Source organism: Echiichthys vipera, assembly GCF_963691815.1.
Source record: "Echiichthys vipera genome assembly, chromosome: 9".
NCBI lineage: Eukaryota > Metazoa > Chordata > Actinopteri > Perciformes > Trachinidae > Echiichthys > Echiichthys vipera.
The window spans coordinates 32,010,785-32,034,042 of record NC_139834.1 but is presented as its reverse complement, the minus strand read 5'-3'; the positions used below and the strand labels follow the sequence as shown (position 1 = coordinate 32,034,042).

Here is a 23,258-nt window from a genome sequence, read left to right as displayed (position 1 = left end):
GTTAATAACTTCATTAAGTGTCCATTTCATTATAATATTCAGAATTATTAATCATGCATTTTAAGTTCCATTAAAGGGGGTAGAGGTAGGATCCAAATTATTTGACACATTTGAGTGTTTAAAAATTTACTTAAAGGTAACACAATAGTAACTTTCCATAGTTACTAGTTACTTTTATAATTCATTTAGTTACTTTTTGGGGAAAGTAACTAGTAACTAACTAATTACTTTTTTAAGTAACGTGCCCAACACTGACATTCACTACTTGTGTATACCTATGTACATGTGCATACATGTCATAGACTTTGTATAAAGATGGCAACAAGTGGCAAAAACCAAGAGTACCAAAATTATTTTCCGCAACATATTTTGATACCAGGTAGAACCGACGTAATTTGTGTTTCTTTGTTCTTTTCTTGTTTTTAAAACTATGGCTCTTCTCACTAGTACAAACCTGGAGGGAGAAGAAGAGGATGACAATGAGGAAGAAAAGGCTGAATTAGGTTATCCCGTAGATAGATAGATAGATAGATAGATAGATAGATAGATAGATAGATAGATAGATAGATAGACAGATAGACAGATAGATAGATAGATAGATAGATAACTTCATTCATCCCAGAGGGGAAATTAGGTCATCGTAGCAGCGGAACAATACAATCCGAAATACAAAAAATAAAATACAATAGAAATTAGAAAATATAAACTACAATAAGAGTACAGTATGGTGAATTTAAAACACTAATTTACAATATACAGTGGATTTTAAGGTGCAAGATAACAAGAGAAAGGTGCATTTTTAATTACAGTGGAAGGGTTTAAATAGTAAGTCACTTGTATGATGTGAGTGTATTCCCTTAGCGTTGCTGTGAAGCATTGTACAGTGTGATGGCAGCAGGTAGGAATGATTTCCTGTGCCGTTCTTTAAGGCAGCGAGGTTGAATGAGTCTGCTGCTGAAGTTGCTCTTAGGCTTGTCCAGGGTTTCGTGGAGGGGATGAGAGACATTGTCCGTGATCACCAGCAGTTTTGCTAGCACCCTGTGCTCCACCACCTCCTCCAGGGTGACAAGCTTAGAGCCAACAACAGACCCTGCCTTCTTTAAAAGTTTGTTCAGTGTGTTTGCGTCTTTTGCTTTGATGCCCGCACCCCAGGACACCACAGCGAAGAAGATGGTGTTAGCGACAACAGACTGATAAAACATCTGAAGCATCCGGTTGCAGACATTAAAGGACCTGAGCCTCCTCAGGAAGTGAAGCCGGCTCAGGCCCTTCTTGTAGACTACCTGCGTGTTTGCGGTCCACTCCAGTTTATTGTCCAGCACCACACCCAGGTACTGGTAGGAGTCCACACTGTTGATGTCCGTCCCACCAATGCAGACTGGAGAGGGCGGGGGCTTGTTCCTCCTAAAGTCCACCACAATCTCTTTTGTCTTCGCCACGTTCAGCTGCAGGTGATTCTCCTCACACCATTTGACAAAATTGCCGACCAGGTCCATGTACTCAATCCCCCTCCAACCCTCTACACGTCCCACAATGGCCGTGTCATCAGAGAATTTTTGCAGATGACACGACTCAGTGCAGTACTTAAAATCTGCAGTGCAGGTGGTAAAGAGGAAGGGCGACAGCACAGTTCCCTGGGGGGCGCCGATGTTGCTGATCAGACGGTCAGACACACAGTTTTGTAATCTCACATACTGCGGCCTGCCCATCAAATAGTTATTAACCCATGTGATGAGAGGAGAATCCACATGCATGTTCTCCAGTTTGGCCTTCAGCAGCTTGGGCTGGATGGTGTTAAAGGCACTGGAGAAGTCAAAGAACATGACGCGGACAGCAGTGTTTGGTCTATCCAGGGAGGAGTAGGCTTCCTGTAGCAGGTAAATGAGTGCATCATCAACCCCAACATGGGGCTGAAATGCAAATTGTAGGGGGTCCTGTGATTGCCACACTAGGGGTCTGAGGTGTGCAAGAACCAGCCTCTCCATGACCTACATAAAGTGCATCCCAGTCAGTGGCTTCTAGGGCACCCTGCAGTGACTCCATGGCCTCAGGAAACCATTTCCTCACAGTTCTTACTGTCACTGGTTGCTGCTGAACCACAGGCTTGTATGATGGGGAGAGCAGGACGAGGTTATGGTCTGACCTTCCCAGGGGAGGGAGGGCAGTGGAGCTGCCTCTTTGACATTTGCATACAGCAGATCTATGGTTCTATTGTCCCTTGTTGTGCATTTGACAAACTGGTGAAACGTTGGGAGAGTGGATGAGAGAGAGACGTGGTTAAAGTCACCTGTGATGATGACAAATGCTCCGAGGTGTTTCGTCTGTAGTACTGCGGTTGCAGCGCCGATGATGTCACACGCTGTGTCGGCATTTCCTGATGGAGGAATGTAGACAGTTAAGGCGATGGCGCTGGTCAACCCGTAGCAGATAATATGGACGCAGTCCGATGGTGATGAGCTCGATGTCCGGGCTGCAGAACCGGTCTTTCATGGAGATGTGCCCGGCGTGACACCACCTGTTGTTGACAAGCACGGCGAGCCCTCCTCCTTTCTTCTTGTCGCTCGCGGCGGTGTCTCTGCCGGCTCGGACCGTGAGGAAGCTAGGGATGGTGACGTTTGAGTCCGGTATCTGGTCGTGTAGCCACGTTTACGTGAAACACATGATACTGGACTCTCTGTATTCCCGCTGCGTCCTGGCGAGCGCTTACAGTTCGTCCATCTTATTTCCCAGGGACCTTACGTTTCCAGTAATAACTGCCTGAGATGCAGGGTTTAAACTTCCTCCACTGTTTAACTCCTGCTCTGCAGCCTTGCCGTCTGCTCCTTAGCTCCTTCGGTACTGTAGGTCTCTCCCCGACGAAGAAGGTTTGGGGCCCCAGGCCAGTCAGCTGGTCGCAACTGTAAACAATGCCAGCTGTAGAGCAGGCACAAGGAGAGACCAAAGCACGAAAAAACTAACTACGAGATATCCAAACCGTGGACAGTGTGTATCCACGGGCAGGGTACATATAATAAATAAAGAAAAACGCTGAAAACGCAATAAAAACTACAAAGTACCAGGAGCTGCTACAATAGGCTGCCACTAGCACGGCACCATCTCTCTTTATTATATAGCAGGCCATTGATAACATAGCATAACTTGTTCCGCTGACAAGGCCCCGTTGGCACTGTCCTGGGCTCTTGTGAATGGCGAGCCACATCATGTCACTTCAGTTCAGTTTAGATTGTTGTAGGGTGGATCATTAAAAACAATAGTATAGGTGTCCATTGGCTGGAACAGTGTGACACTGTGGTGGTCTGAGCTCCTGCCTCTGAGCAGCATTCACTGCATCCTAGTCTTGTCTTCACTAAGACACTAAGAACCGGAAATGCTCTGGCATTTATATCTTATATTACACTCAGCATAACCACACCCACAACCATCTCTCAACATGAAAACAACCCACAAGACAAATAAAGTAATGAATCGAAAGAAGAAGAACTCTAATCTCTAACTCCTAAAAATATACAGTCCTACTCCAGACAGCTCTCACGGACTGTTCCACAGCATCTGATACCAATGCACATGGCACTCAAAATGTGGCTAAGGAGGTAGTGCAGAAGATCAGCTGTTCAATCCCTGGCTCCTTCTGTCCGCATGTTGAAGTGTCCTTCGGTAAGATACTTAAAGCTCCTGGAAACCCAAATCATTCATCTTCAACCGCTCGCGGGGGAAGCTGGAGCCGATCCCAGCTGACATCGGGCGTGAGGCGGGGTACACCCTGGACAGGATGCCAGTCTATCGCAGGGCACATAGAAAGACAACCATTTACACCTACAGGCAATTTTAGAGTCATCAATTAACCTAACACATGCATGTCTTTAGATTGTGGGAGGAAACCGGAGAACCCAGAGAAAACCCACGCAGACACGGGGAGAACATGCAAACTCCACACAGAAAGGCCCAGGCCGGGATGCTAACCACTACACCACCGTGTAGCCAGGAAACCCAAATCCACAATCTAAATATGTAAATTAGGGGTTTGTGTACATAGATTAAGCATGTAAAAATAATTAACAATTAGTTTAAATTCAAATTCGAAATAATATAATTTCAGTTTTTTTAACTGTCCTGTTTTGGATATGAAGTGGGTGTTGTCATATTTAGAAATATTACACGTCACTACACCTTCAAGAAGTACTGACGTCACGTCATTTTTCATATAAAAGCTCTGTGCCCCACCTCTGTCAACTCAACGTTCACTCTAACACTGCGCAACTTTTGAAATATAGCTAGCTACAGTATATAGCATTTTTGATCCGTCTGTCTTGCTAACAATAGCTTTCTATTCATCTGTATGTAGTTGTCTAGCTGACTACCTATCTATAGTTTTTTTTTTTAATTGTCCGTTGTCAAGCTATCTACCTAGCTATCGTTAGCGATCCGGCTATCTAGCTCCGCTCTGCAGCACCATGCCTGTGTGTGTGTGTGTGTGTGTGTGTGTGTGTGTGTGTGTGTGTGTGTGTGTGTGTGTGTGTGTGTGTGTGTGTGTGTGTGTGTTGTGTGTGTGTGTGTGAGTGTGAGTGTGTGTGTGTGTTTGTGTGCTGTCGCTGGGTGCATAAACACTGGTAAAGAAACCAGTGGACCATGTTTTTCATGAGCTGCGGTGGACTCGACCACAGAAACTCCCGTAAATGCAGAACTCATTTACCCGAAGATCGGTTCAACAGTTTCAGCTTAAAGGATCCTTCTATCATCTGGATCTGCGCCATCTATTACCTGGACTGTACCCTCGCTCCCTCTCCACACTGTCCCGAACATAGAGGTCAATCATGTGAGTATCGAACCATAGATAAAGTTAATATATACGTTACTGACTCATTAGTGTATTATTAGACAATACAGTATAACGCCATCTAACCTGGATGTGCTAATAGTTGGCTTTGGTGATTCGTAGCTAAGCTAACAGGAATATAATGTACGCTGTGGTTGCATGTGTCTTGAGCAAACGTTAATTCATTTGGCCAGGTAATCACTGTTAACGTTACCTACTGTAAAGTCTGTAAGATAACATATCAGATGATATTAGTTTAGTGGGTAACTGTAGTTCGTTTAGTCCGTGTTAGCTCTAATGTTGTTTATTTACGTTAGCAGGCTGTGTAGATGACATTCTCAAAACTAAATTTGGCCGACAAAGTGAGATTGATTTCACCCGCACAGATTATCAGTATGCCTGAACCGTCATAGTTGCTCCTCATTGGGGGCGACATACCACGGTCTGCACCGCGAGTTTTACACACACACACACACACACACACACACACACACACACAGCCCCCCCCCCCCCCCCCCCCCCCCCCACACACACACACACACGCACACAGAGCTTTCATTTAACTCGTGGCAGATTCATATTTCAGCATCTGTTTATTTGTAGCAAACACATAAAAGCTATAAACCTGTACTGTATCGTCAATTGTGTGAATTTTGCCTTCTGCCATCTATTGGTCATATTTCTGTTAAGTCCTGGTGGAGGGGATGGGTTAGGCCAGTTGTGGGCTGGTGGTGGGTCGGTGCAGTCGGAATTGTCCTGGTGGATTTTCGTGTCCCTCTCCGCCCCTGTGCCAGACTGATGCAGCCATGCGAAGCAAGTCTGTGAGCACTATCTGGAGAAACTTTGGAGAAGAAAAGAAACCAAGGTATAAAGCTAATAATGCTTCAGTGAAAACTATGCACTATCTGGAGAAACTTTGGAGAAGAAAAGAAACCAAGGTATAAAGCTAATAATGCTTCAGTGAAAACTATGTGATTGCTAACATTGTTAAATACAATAGCCACGGTGTCTAATGTTCTGTCTATTATGAGTTGTTGTCTATTTACCTGCTCGTTAGCTCTGTCTGTGTCATAGAACATTTGTGTGTATCACCAGGTGTATTTCTTCTTATCCAAACCTCCATGGCCATCATTGTGAATAGAAGTCATAGTCTTTCATTGTTGTAATAGTTGTAATATAATAAACTATTATAGTTTGTATTTTTAGCATATAAAATGTAAACAATGTTTATAAATATTATTATTATTAATATTATTATAAATATTGCAACATGTTACTGCTCACGGAGGAATTGTTGGGTTTCTGTAAATCATAAATAGGTCGTCTAGACTTTTACTATATAAGTGTCTTGAGATAACTTCTGTTAGGATTTGGCACTATGAATAAAATTTAACTGAATTGATTAAAGCCTCACTTTTTTTAATTTAATGCTGTGTGTTTATGCAGGCATGATAAAAGTAGTATGTTTTTTTTATATAAATAAATACTCAATTTCATATTTAAATGAATTTTGCAAAATCCTTCTGTAGTGTTAAATTTGAATATTGCTTAGTCTGGAGATTTGTCACTTGAGATGCCTCTTAGATCTTCTTTTGTTTGCTACCCATTTGCATGCTACCCAACCTCTCACTTTCTCATGATATACTCCCACCCTTTTGTATTTTAAATTGTGTTGATTGGACCTCTTAGGGCGCACTCACACTGTCCGTCCGTACCGTGCCCCTTGCTTTAGGGTACTTGCCCCCCCCTTCCTCTTCCCCTTCGCGGGCCAGGCCCATTTCAGGCCAGGCCCCAGATCTCTCAGTTTGAAAACTGTATCACTATTAGAGGAAAAACATAATAAAAAAGAACTAGATAGGAGAGGGAAACATAAATGTATCTTTAAAAAAAAAAGTAAATCTGACGAATACCTCACTTGCCTGACAAAAGTATTCAACACATACAGTGGCCTTACATGTGACGAATCAAGCAATACTCCAGATGTGTGGGAAATTCCTCTCTGCAATAGTTTCTTAAATGGACTAAAACCAGACATTGCCTTAGCTGTTAAAAAACTGCATTTGTTGAAGTAATGCACGCCTATCAGAACTTCGCAGACACGCCATACATGCCTGTGATCAATTGCTCGATAAGACAAAGAAAAAAGAGGAGACAACACAAAAGGAACTTCGCATGGCAGCAATGACCATGTTTAACACAGTCCGAGACTACAGACCACCACACTATAGATACAAAAAAAAAAAAAACATAGCCGAGACAAGAAGTGGGAAAACAGTGCTAACAGATTTCCAAAAAGAGTTCCCAATGATGTATGTTACTGCTGTGGCCAATCTGGAAACGTGACTGTCCCACATCAAAATCAAATTCCAGAGAACACATCAGACTGACGGTGGCCCGTGGTTGGCGGTGAGAGATGGATTACTGCTGACAAGCTCAACCAACCTGTGAATCCAGAAGGAGGTAATGCACCACACTCCCACATACATACGGAACAGATTAACATACAATCTATTGAGAGCTCAGACAAAATTGCTTTAACATATGTTCAATACACATCTGATCACTTCAAAAGGTTTCCCAAACATAAATTGACCATTGCTGAACAAAATGTTGTATTCTTTGTTGATTCAGGAGCTACACATTCTGTAATAAAAGCTCTAGAACTCACTACAAAACCAAGACTAAGTGGAAATCATGTGTATTCTGTAGGGTCATCAGGTCAAACCATCAAAGAGAACATTACTGTCTCACTTAAATAGGAGGATGGACCACATGCAAATTTCAAACAACCATTTTTACTCTGTGAAGTCTGTCCAATTAATCTCCTGGGCAGAGATTTAATGTGCAAATTAGGCCATTGCCTAATCTCAACCCCACAAGGTGTGAAAGTTCAAAGACTATCTGACAGATGGCCGTCCTCCACAGAGCTGGGTCTGTCTGACGTTCCTGCCTGTAATAGGGAAGGTTTTCGTTGCCACCGTACTCTACGGGGGAATTGTTGGGTCTATGTTTATCATAAATAAGTCATAGAGTGTGGTCTTTACCTAGTTTGTAAAGTGTCCTGAGATAACTTTTGTTATGATTTGGCACTATAAATAAAATTGAATTGAATTGAATTTGGAACCAAGTCGTTCACATTACTTTGTTCAGATTCAGATTTTCTCTATGCATATCAATGGCAATTGCAGGAACTAAAAAGACAGCAACTGGATCTGCATTCTACCTCTCACTTGTCACCAGAACCTGATGAGCCATTTGAGGAAAGCTGGAATAGAGAGATTTGATTTCAACTATCACACATATATTGGACACAACACAGATGTGCTATATCAATCTCTCTCACATCAGCTCACTCAAACATGTATACCATAACTTATTCAGTCCCACACATAACACAAAACAACTATCAGATAACCGGGAAGATTTGGGCCCATTCATAAAATCATGTCAGCACGCAGCCAATTGGCAAAAGACATGTGATCGACACTGCAGTGTTATTGTAAAGGTTTACCATCTGTTGGGCACACTACAAAAACAATCCAGCTGGTACCTGAAAGCACTTCTAAATCTTTTTCTTTTTTGTCTGAAGAACAAGCTGCAGCTATAGGAAGTCCCTAAGACACTGTGGGCTGTGGATTGGTGGCAGAGTTGGTCGTCCTCTGTTCGAGAGATTGGTGGTTCGATCCCCATCTCCCCCCCGGTCCACATGTCGAAGTGTCCTTGGGCAAGACACTGAACCCCGAATTGCTCCCCGTGCTGCGCATGGGTGTGTGAATGTGTTGTGAATGGTTAGATCAGACATGTAGATGTCCACTGCCATCAGTGTGAATGTCAGTGTGAATGGGTGAATGTGACAGACACTGTTAAGCGCCTGGAGTAGTCAGATGACTAGAAAGGCGCTATATAAGTACAAGTCCATTTACCATTTAATAAATATATTAATAAGCCTGTTGTCAGAACTTGCTCAATATCCACTAAAACAAGAAGCGATCGGTGGCATAATACTAGTCTTTGAGTCTCTTAAAGTAGCAGGAGTAATTATTCCCTGTCTGACTCTCCAGTGTGCACACCTTTGTTCCCTGTCAAGAAAATCAAAGATAAGAATCAACCAACAGACTGGCGTTTCATTGAAGATCTGCAAGCAGTTAATGCAACAGTCTAATCCAGAGCTCCAAATGTTCCAAACCCTTACACAATCTTGTCTCAAGTCCCACCTAATGACAAATTATTTTCAGTAGTGGATCTTTCTAATACCTTCTTCAGTGTTCCAGTCCATCTAGAAAGTCAATTCTGGTTTGCTTGTCATGAACGGTTCAGGGAATAACACAGTGAACCGGAACCAAATGCAGACAAGGAAACAGAGAATGGTTTAAACAAATATTTAATAAACAAAGAAAACAAGGGAATCTAAAAACAGGGGAAAAGGGACAAAGCAAAATGTGACGAAACGGTCAAGGGTAGACAGGAACGAGACCTCGGGGAAACTATGACGAAAGGGAACAAAGAAACAATAAGCGAAAATACAAGCATACAAAGGACGGGAGCCAACCGACGAGAAGTTGTTCACAAAGCCAGCTTATCCAAACTTCAACTTGTCCAGGAAAAAGGGATTTTCTTAGGTCATGTCATCACTTCTGAAGGAAAAAGTCTTTAACCAAAAAAGAGTAGAATTTTCCAAAGCCCATCACAAAAAACAAATGATGTAATTGTTTGTGTTTTTTGCATGTGCTCTTATTGCATTTTTTTATTCATTTTAAACTTTACCATTCTTGAGGCTCCACTCGCCTCCCTCATTCATGGTAATGATCTACAATCGCAAAATAATATCACATGGACCCCTGAAGCAGAACAATCTTCCACTGAACTAAAGCTTGCCTTACAGACCACTACAACTTTGGGACCACCTGACCCCATCAGGCCATTCACTCAACAGTGATGAGAAAAATTACTTGAACAAAAAACTTTTCATCTCTCCACAGCACGATGGCTAAGATATAACACTGTGCTTTTAGAAATGTCTAATATCACTGTTAAAAAATGCAATGTTTTAAACCCTGCCACTCTCTTCCCTACGCCTGACGATGGACAGTGCCTTGCAAAAGTATTCACCCCCCTTGGCTTTTTACCTATTTTGTTACATTACAGTCTTTAGTTTAATGTTTTTTAAATCCTATGTGATGGATCAGAACACAATAGTCTAAGTTGGTGAAGTGAAATGAGAAAAAAATAGATAAAACTATTTCTTACAAATAAAGAGCTGAAAATTGGCATGTGCATATTTATTCACCCCCTTTGTTATGAAGCCCATAAAAAGCTCTGGTGCAACCAATTACCTTCAGAAGTCACACAATTAGTGAAATAATGTGTGCAATCTAAGTGTCACATGATCTGTCAGTGCATATACACACCTTTTTTGAAAGGCCCCAGAGGCTGTAACACCTAAGTAAGAGGCACCACTAACCAAACACTGCCATGAAGACCGAGGAACTCTCCAAACAAGTAAGGGATAATGTTGTTGAGAAGTACAAGTCAGGGTTAGGTTATAAGAAAATATCCAAATCTTTGATGATCCACAGGAGCACCATCAAATCTATCATAACCAAATGGAAAGAACATGGCATAACAGCAAACTTGCAAAGAGATGGCCGCCCAGCAAAACTCACGGACTGGGCAAGGAGGGCATTAATCAGAGAGGCAGCACAGAGACCTAAGGTAACCCTGGAGGAGCTACATAGTTCCACAGCAGAGACTGGAGTATCTGTACATAGGATGACAATAAGGCGTACACTCCATAGAGTTCGGCTTTATGGCAGAGTGGCAAGAAGAAAGCCATTACTTTCAGCAAAAATCAAAATGGCATGTTTTGAGTGAATGAAAAGGCATGTGGGAGAGTCCAAAATGTATAGCTCTGGTCTGATGAGACTAAAATTGAACTTTTTGGCAATCAAAGAAAATGCTATGTCTGACCAAACCAAACACATCACATTACCTAAAGAAGGGTTTTGCAAGGAAGAATGGGCAAATATCCCAGTGGTAAGATGAGGAAAGCTCATAGAGACTTATCCAAAGCGACTTGAAGCTGTGATTGCCGCAAAAGCAGGCTCTACAAAGTATTGACTTTAAGGGGGTTAAAAGTTATGCACATAGATTTTTTCCTGTTATTTTGTCCTATTTGTTGTTTTCTTCACAATAAAAAATGTGAAATGTGAAATGTAATGTAAATTAAACCATTAATTAACCCTGATTTAGTTGTTTTTGTAGATGGTTCTGCTTCATGTGACCCACAAACTGGTAGCAACAGAGTAGGATTTTCTGCTGTCACTAACCATGAAACTCTTGTCTCAGATTCAATCCCTTCCCACTACTCTGCACAAGCGGCAGATGATAGCATTGACAGAGGCATGCAAACTGGCAAACAACAAAACTGTAACTATTTACACTGATTCCTGATATGCATTTGATGTTGTACACAGTTCTGGTACTATGTGGAAACTGACAATTCTTAAAATCTGACGAAAAGCCCATTTTCCATCATAACAGGGTTGCAGCTCTTCTAGTTGCCATTTTGCTACCTACCTCAATTGCTGTTTGTAAATGTCTTGCTCATCTCCTCTCCTTAGGGAATGCAAGAGCCGATGCTGCTGCTGCAAAAAGAGCAGCACTCCAACCTATTACCCTAATCCCTTGTTTGTTTCAACCCCAGCCTCCATACCCAGCTCAATTGAAGCAATACAACCCCCCCCCACAATAAAATACTTTGTGGAAAAACTGCGGTGCGTACACAGGGAAGCAGTGTGGCAAGGACCTGATAACAAACCATGTCTACCTAAACATTTCTTTCCTCACTTTGCAAAGTTGATCAAAAGGGGGGATATTGGATACCATAACCCAACACGTGTTTATCATAGTTTTTCAGCTTATGCGCAGAAGTTTTGTCAATCATGTATGGTTTGTGCAACACATAATACAGGTAAAACCAAAACAATCACACACGCCGCTCACCCACCACCAAACAGCGCGTTTGAACATTTGATTATGGATTTCATAGAACTGTCACCAGCAGAGGGGAAGAAATACTGCTTAGTGATGGTTGACATCTGGTCTAAATGGGTTGAAGTATTTCCATTTTGTTGCCATCGTACTCTACAGGGGAATTGTTGGGTCTATGTAAATCATAAATAAGTCAAAGAGTGTGGTCTTTACCTACTCTGTAAAGTGTCCTGAGATAACTTTTGTTATGATTTGGTACTATAAATAAAATTGAATAGAATTGAATTGAATTGCAATCACCCAAATCAGTGAATTTCTTGCCATTGACCTTAGACAACATTGTGCATACCATCCTGCCAGTGGACGTGCTTTTGAATGAGAAAATGGCAAGAAATTCACTGATTTGGGTGATTGCAATTCAATTCAATTCTATTCAATTTTATTTATAGTCCAAATTAATATTAATAAATCCAAATTAGCAAAATGTTTTGAGGAAACAGGACTGCCTTGGACAAAAGCTCTGCCTATTGTCCTAACGCACATAAGAATCAGGAAAAGATCCAGAGCAAACATGAGTCCTTTTGAAATCTATTTTGGCAGACCTCCATCCCTAGGAGTTGAGCCTGTATCCAGGCCACTCCCCTCAACTGACCTATGTGAAGATGACATGTTGCAATATTGCAAAAACTTATCTTCCCAAATCTCTTAACAGGTGAAGTCAGCCCTTCCACCGCCAGCTTCCACATTGCTCCATGACTTCTAGCCTGGTGGTTAGGTGGCGATAAAGGACCTGAGAAGGAAACATTGGCATTCCAAACGCTGGAGAGGTCCATTCCAAGTACTCCTTAGAACACATACCGCATTGAAGATTGTTGAAAAAACAACATGGATACATTTCAAGTTTCGGAGACACCCAACCTCTAACTTTCTCATGATATACTCAAACCCTTTTGTATTTTAAATTGTGTTGATTAGATCTCTTAATTCACACTCCAGGATGTCGGTGCCGATACCTGAAAGACAAGAGTGTGAAAAGACACCCTGAGTAGGGGGCCAACCCCACAGCGACCAAAGGATGTAAAACACACCCAGGGGTTGGACTTTTCCTCGGGTATAAATGTTCAAGTTTCCTGATGTTCAGGGTCTTTCTTTATTTTGAACTCGCGTGTTGACCTATTCTTTGCAAAGAAAATAAAAGTTTGTCAGCCAGCATGAAGTCTGTTTTCATTCTTGACCAAAAGCAGAAAAATGTCCACGACACTTCTCTTAAATGTTGTGTCTGTATGCTCTTGTTTTTAAACCTGTTTTTATTTTTATTTTCTCTGTAGCACTTTGGGGTTGCTTTCTCAAATAAAATTACTTTACTAATAAAATGTATTATTATTAGTTTTAGCCATTTGAATGCAGTATCAATTCAAGTACAATGTCATACATTGAATTATCTAATACTTACGCTGCTCTCCTCACACGTGTCCATGGCCTTGGGAACATGTTATTATTGTACAGGGGCATGCAACGGCACACGTTGAGAGAAACACAGTACAGTCAGAATCTGCACACTGCTTAATCTGAAGTACTTTCCCCAAAAAGGTGTTAGACTGATTGAAAGGGGTGCTGTTTTTATATAAACACATATTTAATATGATAAAATGTCAAAACTGTACAGGAAACATTTCAGTTCAAGAAATGTATTCTGTGCCTCTGCCCAACTAACTGAGTAATAGTTAGCATCAGAGGAAATTGACTGTATATAAGATTTTAGTGAAATATGAGCATTTGTTTTAAGATAAGCCTATATTGATCCTCAGAATGGAAATTCAAGTGTTGCAGCAGCACAAAGACACAAATAGGTCCAGATGAAGAGGTGTGTAAGCAATTCAAGACATGGTTACTACAGTAGATAAACTGACACAGTATGATTAACAGCAGCAAGTCTAGTAAATAATGTATGTTAACGGTGTACACCAGCATTATTTAGACTATACTGTGATTGAGTAATGATACTTACTGTTGTCAATATTAATATAGCAACATGGAAATAAATGACTGTGAATGATATGGTAAGACAGTATAACAATTCTATGTAGTATAGTATGAGGTTAACTAGGGATGAGCGAGTACAGCATTATCTGTATCTGTAATCGTATCTGTTTACCATATGAATCATCTGGCCTAACCCGGAAGTGGGCCTTATTTAACCAGGAAGTGGGTCGAGTCTTGAAATGGCCAGGGCTTTAAACAGTATGTTATTTTAAGCATGCAATTAATATGGCTTGATCAGAAATAGTTTTATTTACTGCTGATAAGAAAACTATTTCCAGGACAGCATCAGCATTGAGCTTCAGATCAATGGTTTTGATCACGACAGCAAACAAACTACTTACATAACAAGTTTACAACAATGAATACAACACACAAATGTAATGAACAAGAGTTAACATACTCAACTTTCTTTGTTTAACTTTTAATCATATTTTTTTCATGTTAAGTGTGATTTAAAAAATGTTTGGTTCCTTTTTTATTTCCACACTAAGTGTGTGCGTGTGCTTGTGTGTGCGCGTGTGTGTGTGTGTGTGTGTGTGTGTGTGTGTGTGTGTGTGTGTGTGTGTGTGTGTGTGTGTGTTGACAGCTGACGTCTTTAAAAAAAAAAAAGAAAAATCACATATTTGTGATATATGTGTTTATACCACTTCTATCTTTATTTTTATGTGTCGGGCACTCAGTTAAAAAAAGAAAAACGAAACAAATCTCCACAGCCCAGTATCCGACTCATCTCTAATTGTAATAGTAATACTGTATTGTAATACTATAAGTGTAACAATATAGCACAGCAGCAGCACAGAATATTAAATATTATATGGTACAGTATGTATATAATATAGTATAATTTGATATAATACAATAGGTCTATAATTTAGACAATATGATATGGTATAGTATAATATGGTATGAAACAAATAGTAAATAAAGTATAATTTATGAATAATATCAAATATATGATGTAAAGTGTATAAATGAATCAGTCCTGCAGAAAGTCACAGAGGGGGAGAGATGAAAGTCACACTGGTGTGTCCACCTAACAGCACAAGTTTCCGGCCTCTGTCAGCTTCATCTGGCTCTCTCCACAGGAACACCTGCAAGTTCATTATACGGTTAAACATGTCAGTGATTACTGACTTCACTATATGCACCTGTTCATGACCGTTTCACAGTTGTATGTTAACACTGATATGTCACCCAGCATCGCATTTCATACATTTTTTCCCAAGCAAGCTAGCCCCCGACCCTCTGCTCCGTCACTATGACAACGTTATTTCAACAGGGCACACAGGAAACTAAAACATGATTAAAGTAATGATAAAATATTAATGATACTATTGCTTTACAGCCATTCATTTGACATTGCATTCATAGCTCTGAGAACAAATGGGTACATCTGATGTGAAGCTAACGTTGCATATGCTAACTATTGTAACATTACTCAGGAAAAATATGAAAGCAAAACATTTAGTATCTCACCGTTCAGTAAGCAGCTGATATGAATGATTTTGATTCAGTAGGACTTCTGCTTCATCCTCTGATTCTGAATAAGAGGCTCAAACATGGAAGTCAGGGCTGGAATCGGCTGAACACGCTGCTGTGTACAAATGTTAGTTCTGAGGTTCCACCATGCTGTGAGCTGGTTGTCATGGGAGATGTCAATCAAAACGATAGAAGAGCTGTCAAATTCGATAGGCCACGCCCACACAGCCCTGAGACTGGTCTTAACAGAAAAATTTGCTGTTTTTTGAAACATGTCTTCTAATAGTTATGAACATTTATTTTCACTCAGTTTTGTAGATGCTTGATGAGACACCCAACTTGATATCATATATACATTTTTACTTTTTATAGCTGGGTTTCCAGTGGCTTTAACCCCAAATTGCATCACAAAGGCTTTGCCATCAGAGTATGAATGGTAAGTTTAGATGGCATTATTGTAGGAATGTGTATGTGAATGACAAAGACTAGAGGAAGTAACAGAGAAACTTTGATTTAAACACACACAGAGAAAGTGACTTAATTTTCTGCTCAGGATGCCATTAGACCACTCATTACCTAACTACCTTCCATAGACGATATTTGTTTGCTGCTATATTAATGTTCTGAATGATGAGTACAGCTCCTTTACCATTAGTCTACTTAACAATGGAGTCAATTATATACTGTTCTTGATGCATTCTTGAATTTCGTAGCACCCTGAATTCAGCTAATCTAGTCTAACCAGTTGCCCATTAGTGAAGTTTTGTTTTGTATCTGTTAAACCTGGATTACATGATTATGTATTTGTTCAGTTATTTTCCTACCTCATCCGTTATCTGGCCTCCAAAGGTAACCCACGTGCCTGCACACAAATAAAATGATTAGGCTCCACTGTGTGTGTGTGTGTGTGTGTGTGTGTGTTTGTCAAATGTCAATTGAATTTAATTGCAACAAATTTGAGTATTGTTGTTTGTTTGTTTCCCCATTAGCGTCAGCATAAGCTAGAAGCTAGTCTTCCTAGGGTCCTGCAGTTTATGTTGTGACAATACAATTTACACAATCACAATAAATACAATACTTAAACATTAAAAATTACATCACATTTTGTTGTGTAATATTATTTGGGAGTAAGAATAATTAGTTCCAGCCAAGAAACTAGTTGCATTAGATACATTTAAAATAAGTTTGTTATTTCTGATCCAGTCTACAACTGATAATAACTATCTCTGTAGTTTGGTGTTTAAATCACCAACATTTGTTTCTGCTTTATACAGTGAAGATCAAAATTCAAAAAACAAATTATAAACACTTGATTTGTTGTGAAACACTGTTGTTTTTTACTGTTCATAATTTGATAAAATATCCACTGTGGCCATACTACTGCTGTACCAGCATGTTTTTTTAAACAAACAAGGCACTTCAACAAAAACCTTTATTTTTTGAGAAAAAACAGTGAGCAAAATTAGAGAACACTTTAAGATACCTTGCAGTTATTGGTGTTAATCTGGCGCCTGGTGACAGTTGACTTAATTGTTGGACACACTATATATCTGCAGCTCTCGTGGTTACTTGGCAAGGTGGCAAGCTGCTCTAAGGTGACTGAAACCGTGAGACAGCAGGTTGTCCAGATGGAGGCCAAAGGGATGACCCTCTCAGCCATCAGAGAAAGGTTGGGCGTTCAAAGTCTATGATTTCAAGAATATTGAAACTTTACAAGGGCACAGATTAATTTAAGTCCCTCAAAAAGGCCGGTCGCCCACGTAAAACAAGGGCACGAGACTATAGGAATATGAGAAGACTCTCAAGGGGGAATCTGAAGGATCTTTCTCTACTCACAGTGTCTCACTGTTTAACCCCTCTGAGGTCTAAGGCTATTTTCTCGATTTTGCACTTTTGTAAATTCCCCTTTTAAGGGTACTTGCATTAAACATAATACCCCAGTGTTTTATATGGAAATGTTCAGAACAAAGTCAAACTCAGCTTTGTGTATAGTGAGGCCCAAATTTGTCCTAGAGCAATGTGTAAAGAGATTATTTGGCTAAAATGCTGAAAACTAAATTCAGCTTTTTCAAATTCTTCATATCTGTTATGAAAACATACCTTTGCTCATGTGAACGAACTGTTTTGGTGCTTGAAATGAGTTTACCAAAGCCTTAGGTTCGCAAAAGTAGTGTAATATACGAATAAAATAGTAGATACATGGAAAATGAATGTCTGAAATGGAATTTTGTCAATATCGCTTTTTGCTCACTGTTTTTTTTTTCACAAAATAAAGGTTTTTGTTGAAGTGCCTTGCTTTGTCTAGTACAGAGGGAAAGTCGTTAGTAAAGATTGTGTCAAGGACCGGTCCACAACAATAACAAATACCTTGAGACACTCCATGTTCCACAAGCCTTACCTGTGAAAAAGCTTCCATTAAAGCAAACTAATTGTCAGTCAAATAACTGTTTATCCATAATAACGCTGTTTGAGAAAAAACGAAAAAAAACATTTTTTTAACATAAACTCAAAACATAAAGAATTTATGCATTACGACACTTATTGTTTTCCTCTCCATATTCCTGAACCAGTCATCAACCATTTGAGTCAGGGCAGTAGATGTAGAGTATTTTCTCTATATGCATTTTGAAAATGAACTAAAAATAAATCATTGTCAAAAAATAACAGTGAATCTGTTCATTGACAATTATTTCCATTATATTGGTAACAAACTTATTCGTCTACTATTTGATGCAGAGAAAGTAATTTTCTTATTTTTAGGTATTGGCACAACTTTAGATATATTCCATGCTTGCAAACATATATTTTCATCAAAACACAGATTAATCATATGTGCAACCATAGGAGCAATGTTTGAGGCTAGTGGCTTTACCAACTTGCCATCAGAACTGTCAACCCCTGGTAGTTTATCTTTACAATTCATAGTATTAATAAAAATAAAAATTAATAATTCATAAGTAATTTCTACAGAAGCCCTGAAAGGAAAGGTGAAGATAAATCTGGGTATTGCTGGCCTAAACCTCAGTTTATCTCCTACATATGAGATACTGTCATGTGGATGCAAGAAATGCAACATGTAAAATAAACGTAACAACAAATAGCAAGTTCATTACACACCTGGACATTGCTGTTTCACAGGAGGTCTCTTTGTTTTAACTGTAGAAGACTGCTGTTATATTCAGGTGATTTAAGAAGATAAATATGAGATCTACAGTACCAGTCAAAAGTTTGGATATGCTTGTCTCATACACCTTTGACTGGAAGCCTACTGTATGTTCGTGTGTAAAATTACGCACAGAGCTGGGAACTGGCTGTTAGGGCATACTTCACTACCACGTTAATTGTATTAATCGCAATTAAAGGCTTTATTGTAACGTTAGTCAACTCAGATGTGCTTGTGTGTGTGTTTGTGTGTGTGTGTGTGTGTGTGTGTGTGTTGCACAGACATTGCCCATGATGTGATCAGTGAACTGCATACTTTACACACAGTCAACATCATCGTCTGTCGCAAATTAAATGCATTTTGACCCAACACCTCTTTTGATGGTGAGAGACATCAGAATGTCTTTGATTTATGACAGGAGCTGATTGTATGGACAAATAAGCATACAGTGTGCATGTCTGTGCCCCACACACACACCCAGAAACACACAGACGGACACACTGGTGAAGTAAACGTGACAGCTAACGTTATAGCTTATAAGTGGAAATGAACCTGTACGCCCCTAATGTTTTTGACACACAATTAAGGTGGGTAGGGAAATGAGCCAACTCCTGGCTCCCAGCTCCATATGCAACTACGCGTGGACAACGACGGTGTTTATTTATTATTCAGTCAGGAACAATCTCAAGTTTACAATTTCATTGTCCTTTATTTATAAACACCAGAGGAATGTCCGGCAGCTCACTTCACTACCCTGGTACTGTACGATCTAGTAATTATGAGATCAGGATCTCGTAATTGTAATTCTAAAATGTGGGTGCGTTTTCATTTCTGCATGGTCAATACTAATTATTACCATTATTTCAGGATAGTTTCTATTATTGTGAAATCTGACACCTACGGTTGTTATCGAAATGCTTAGTATATAGACGTTACTCAAAATAACGCGAGGGTTGGCCTGGCTTGACTTTGTTTTTCCTTTTTTTAAGAAAACTTTATTGAATTTATAGATTTTACATGTACACATATAAACATAGTCTACACACATCTACATTTTAAAAGTCCATAATGTGCCAGGGAAGAGCGCTGGGCTCGTTTCTGAGTTCTCCTCCAGAGATCAGTCATGATCTATTATGTCTTTCATAGTTTGAGATTCACGATGCTGATGACCAGTTGAAAAAGTTCTTTATGGGCAGGAGCAGAGTTGGGAAACGGATTACTTCTAATGACGTTACATATTTAAAATACTCTCTCTCAAGTTGGAAAACAAACTGCCGTCTTAAACTGCAGTCGACCCCGGTAAAGGCTAACTGCTCCGAACAGGAGCAGATCTACTTCTTCTGTCGGCAATTCCTCTTTGCAAAGCCATGGTCTACTGACTGCTAGATATGCTGCCTCTCCAGTTAGAATTATCTCATATTTACAAGATCTTTTCTTCATGAGATAAGGTGTCTAATTTTTTTTACTATGGTGAATGCAATACGCTTCCGTAATATTCTGTGGCTGTGTAGTATTTTGAAGTTTATCTATTTTATTTATGAAATAATCATTGAGATGATTTGCAATATCGCTTGGTTTAGTAAAAAAACATCACCTTTACTTTCTAAATAAGCTGGGGTTGATTATTACCTCTTATTATATAGTTAAGTATTCCATAATTGTTACTATTGTAGTTACTATACTGTATGTGAATTAGCTGCCATAACATGTTAGTCATATTCATATTATTACTATAGATATTACAGGTAATGTTAATTATGTGGTCCTGGGTGTGAGGCGGGGTATTATTATTATTATTATTATTATAGATATTGCGACATGCTGCTGCTCATGGAGGAATTGTTGGGTCTCTGTAAATCAAATAAGAGTAAATAAGAGTGTGTTCTAAACCTACTCTTTATGTAAAGTGTCTTTATAAGTTAAATTGTATTGAATTGAATTGAATTATATACAGCTGGAGAGCATAAAGACATAGACATTTAACAACAAATTAGTGTATTCATGATACAAATGTTGAACTTGCACTTGAATTTGTTTGGTGCTCATTCAGTTATTTTACCTTTCTATACTTCCAAAGACATTCATGGTATTATGGTCATTGTAGATAAGTTTGCATGCACTGTATATGCAACACTCACCTAATCCAAGACAGGACACCCTCAGCCCCGATTTGCCAAGATTTCTGTTGACAAAAAAAATACAGACCACTGAGAACATAACATTATCAATATTAAAGTGCATTAAGAGGGAAAACATGTTTGATTTTCTGCTCTCTGTTGTTTTTCACCAGTACGTGTCACTTAAGCCCCTATAGCACGCACACACACACACACACACACACACACACACACACACACACACACACACACACACACACACACACACACACACACTTATCTTACCAGGGCTGCAGTTCACTATTGTTTTAATTTCTCATTCCTTCATCTACTAATTATTTTTTATTGTTTAAATAACTATCTGGTCAGTGAAAGACAAACCAAACCATGTCACAATTCTTTAGGTTGCTTGTTTGGTCCAATCATCAGTCTAAAACCTAGCCTGGAGACAAATCTGCAGAGCTCATGTTTCATTTTAAGGTATGTCTGGCTCCTCTCCCACTCACACAGACTTCCAGCAGTTTACAAGCTGACAAACCAATCGCAATCGTTTATCTCATGTGGGTTGGAATTAAGACGATTACTGACAGAGGAGTGTCATAGTTATTGTTGGAAACAGGTAAGAACAGGTTTGGTTATTAGCAGTTATCAAATAAAATAATATTAATAAAATTAATATTATTAAACATAATGATCCAAAGCCTTGCTTCAAATTAGCACAAGCAAGTAGTCAGAGGACTTTAGACACATAATCAGCACTTAGGAGGAAGTAACCAACAGGTGTCAGATGCCGTTTTTGCAAGCAGATAATATTTTATATCACCCAAATTTCCCATTTACAGGGATTGTTTGGCTTTCTTGAAGTGGGGTTGTATGAGGTATCAATATTCATTGCATATTGAACTCTAAATGTATTTTAACCACCTTAAAGAAATCTGTTTCAGTTGAAATGTAGCTTTATCTTGTTGTGGGGGAGGAATACCTTAGGGATTTTACTGTGTTTGTATACATGTTTGGCCTCAGCTTACCTGTACATCATGCCAGTGGAATAAGACATGCTGTCCCTGAGTGAAACATGGTTCATCCTAAGAAAATCCTCCAGATTTTTAAGCTGAGCAGCTGCACGAACCTCTCTCAGGCGCTGAAACTCTGCTAACTGGCTATTGCGCTGATGCTTTTCTTCCTGCTCCAGTGCTTGCTCTGATAAGAAACAGCTCAGGCCACTGTGCACACTCTCACTCATGGATGACAGGGACAGTGTCTTGCCTCCAGACCCGCCAGTTCCACTGCTGATGCTACCGCTTCGACATATGCCACTGCTGTCTCGACTCCCTGGGGGTACCCCTGCACTTCCTCTAGGCTTTGGCATCTAGAAGTTGATAATAAAACAAAATCTGGTATCAAAATAACACAGTGTTGGATACACACTTAAGTGCGTGTCATCTGGTCCACAAATTTCAAATCGTTCAGCAGCAGGGCAGACAATGAAAGGCAGAGAAATTGTCAATACATGTACAGTGTAGGTTACAGTTTGCCCATGAATACACAATGCAACTCCTTAATGTTTCTATATATCCCAGCTGCTGGGCAAAATGAAGAGAGAGTCAATGGGATTAAACTGAAGCAGTGTGTTGCTCTCTGGCTCTAGACACAACAAGCTCTGCTCCGCCCACATTGCAAAATCTAAATATATAATAAATATATAAATAAATATCCAGCCCTTTCATTGGGCATCAACCTCATGTTTACACGCATGTTGTAAAAAGAAATAAAATTGAAACATAATGCTTCAGGTCGTGTTTATGGCCATGAGAAACAGCTGAGACCCGAGCCTGACAGAGCTGGTGCAGAAGGCTGAATAGATTCAAATAAGAGCTTATCTGTTGTGTGTGAGTGAAAAACGCGTCTGAGACACATGGGGTAACACTATTTCCTTCCCTGCCATGTGCATCAAAAGCTTGTAACATAATTGCAGCTGTGTTCCATGGTCTCGGCTCTGTCTTATTATTGAAGTGGTGAATAATTTATGGGTTAGTGAAGTGTCAGGCCTGGGCAGGAATGAGGACTCAGTTGCGAAGGTGAACAGGTTATGCTGGCTTTTATTCTTAAACTTCAGGCCGCAAAAGGCTGAAAACCAAACTTAAACTGCAATGAGCTAGTAAAACTACGAAACAAAGTCACTCCGAACAGGAGGAAAACAAAGGGACTAAAATTAGCTTCCCCAAAAAACAAAGCTGACAAAAATGCAATCAAAATCAAAATTACTCTTCATCAGAGGAAAAACAGAAAAGCAGAAAACAAGAGCGTGGCGATACTCAGACTCAAAGGCTGGGACAAGGCTGTGGATCGGGGCTCGACGTATTACATGAAGTATGTAAAGATTTACTGTTTGTGTAGATGAAAAGATTAACAGAATGCTGTTTAATGTAGAGAGCCATTTCATTCAAAAACTGACACAGCCAGCATCCAAATTGCACACCACCTATCCAGTCATCCTGCACTGCCCACGCTGTTTGGAGAACATAGCCTTTAGGGCTATCTGCTAGAAATTCGATTGATTAGAACGAGCAACAGCGTATATACTCAGGCACGCAGGAAGATGTTTTAAGTAGGGGGGCTGCCAACTGAATAAATTAATGAGTGACGTCATCAT

At 39.8% G+C, this 23,258-nt stretch overlaps 1 protein-coding gene across 1 annotated transcript in view; it reads right to left on the bottom strand.

The window, feature by feature from the left end:
- The window catches only part of LOC310951198 (voltage-gated potassium channel subunit beta-2-like), a gene marked incomplete at both ends in the record, with an annotated part of 184,813 nt that overhangs the window by 126,972 nt on the left and 34,583 nt on the right, over positions 1-23,258 (bottom strand). The window contains 3 exons of the mRNA XM_083919321.1: positions 16,150-16,187; positions 20,627-20,670; positions 21,634-21,974. Coding sequence (XP_083775447.1) covers positions 16,150-16,187; positions 20,627-20,670; positions 21,634-21,974 — 423 coding nt within the window. The remainder of the gene's footprint in view (positions 1-16,149; positions 16,188-20,626; positions 20,671-21,633; positions 21,975-23,258) is intronic.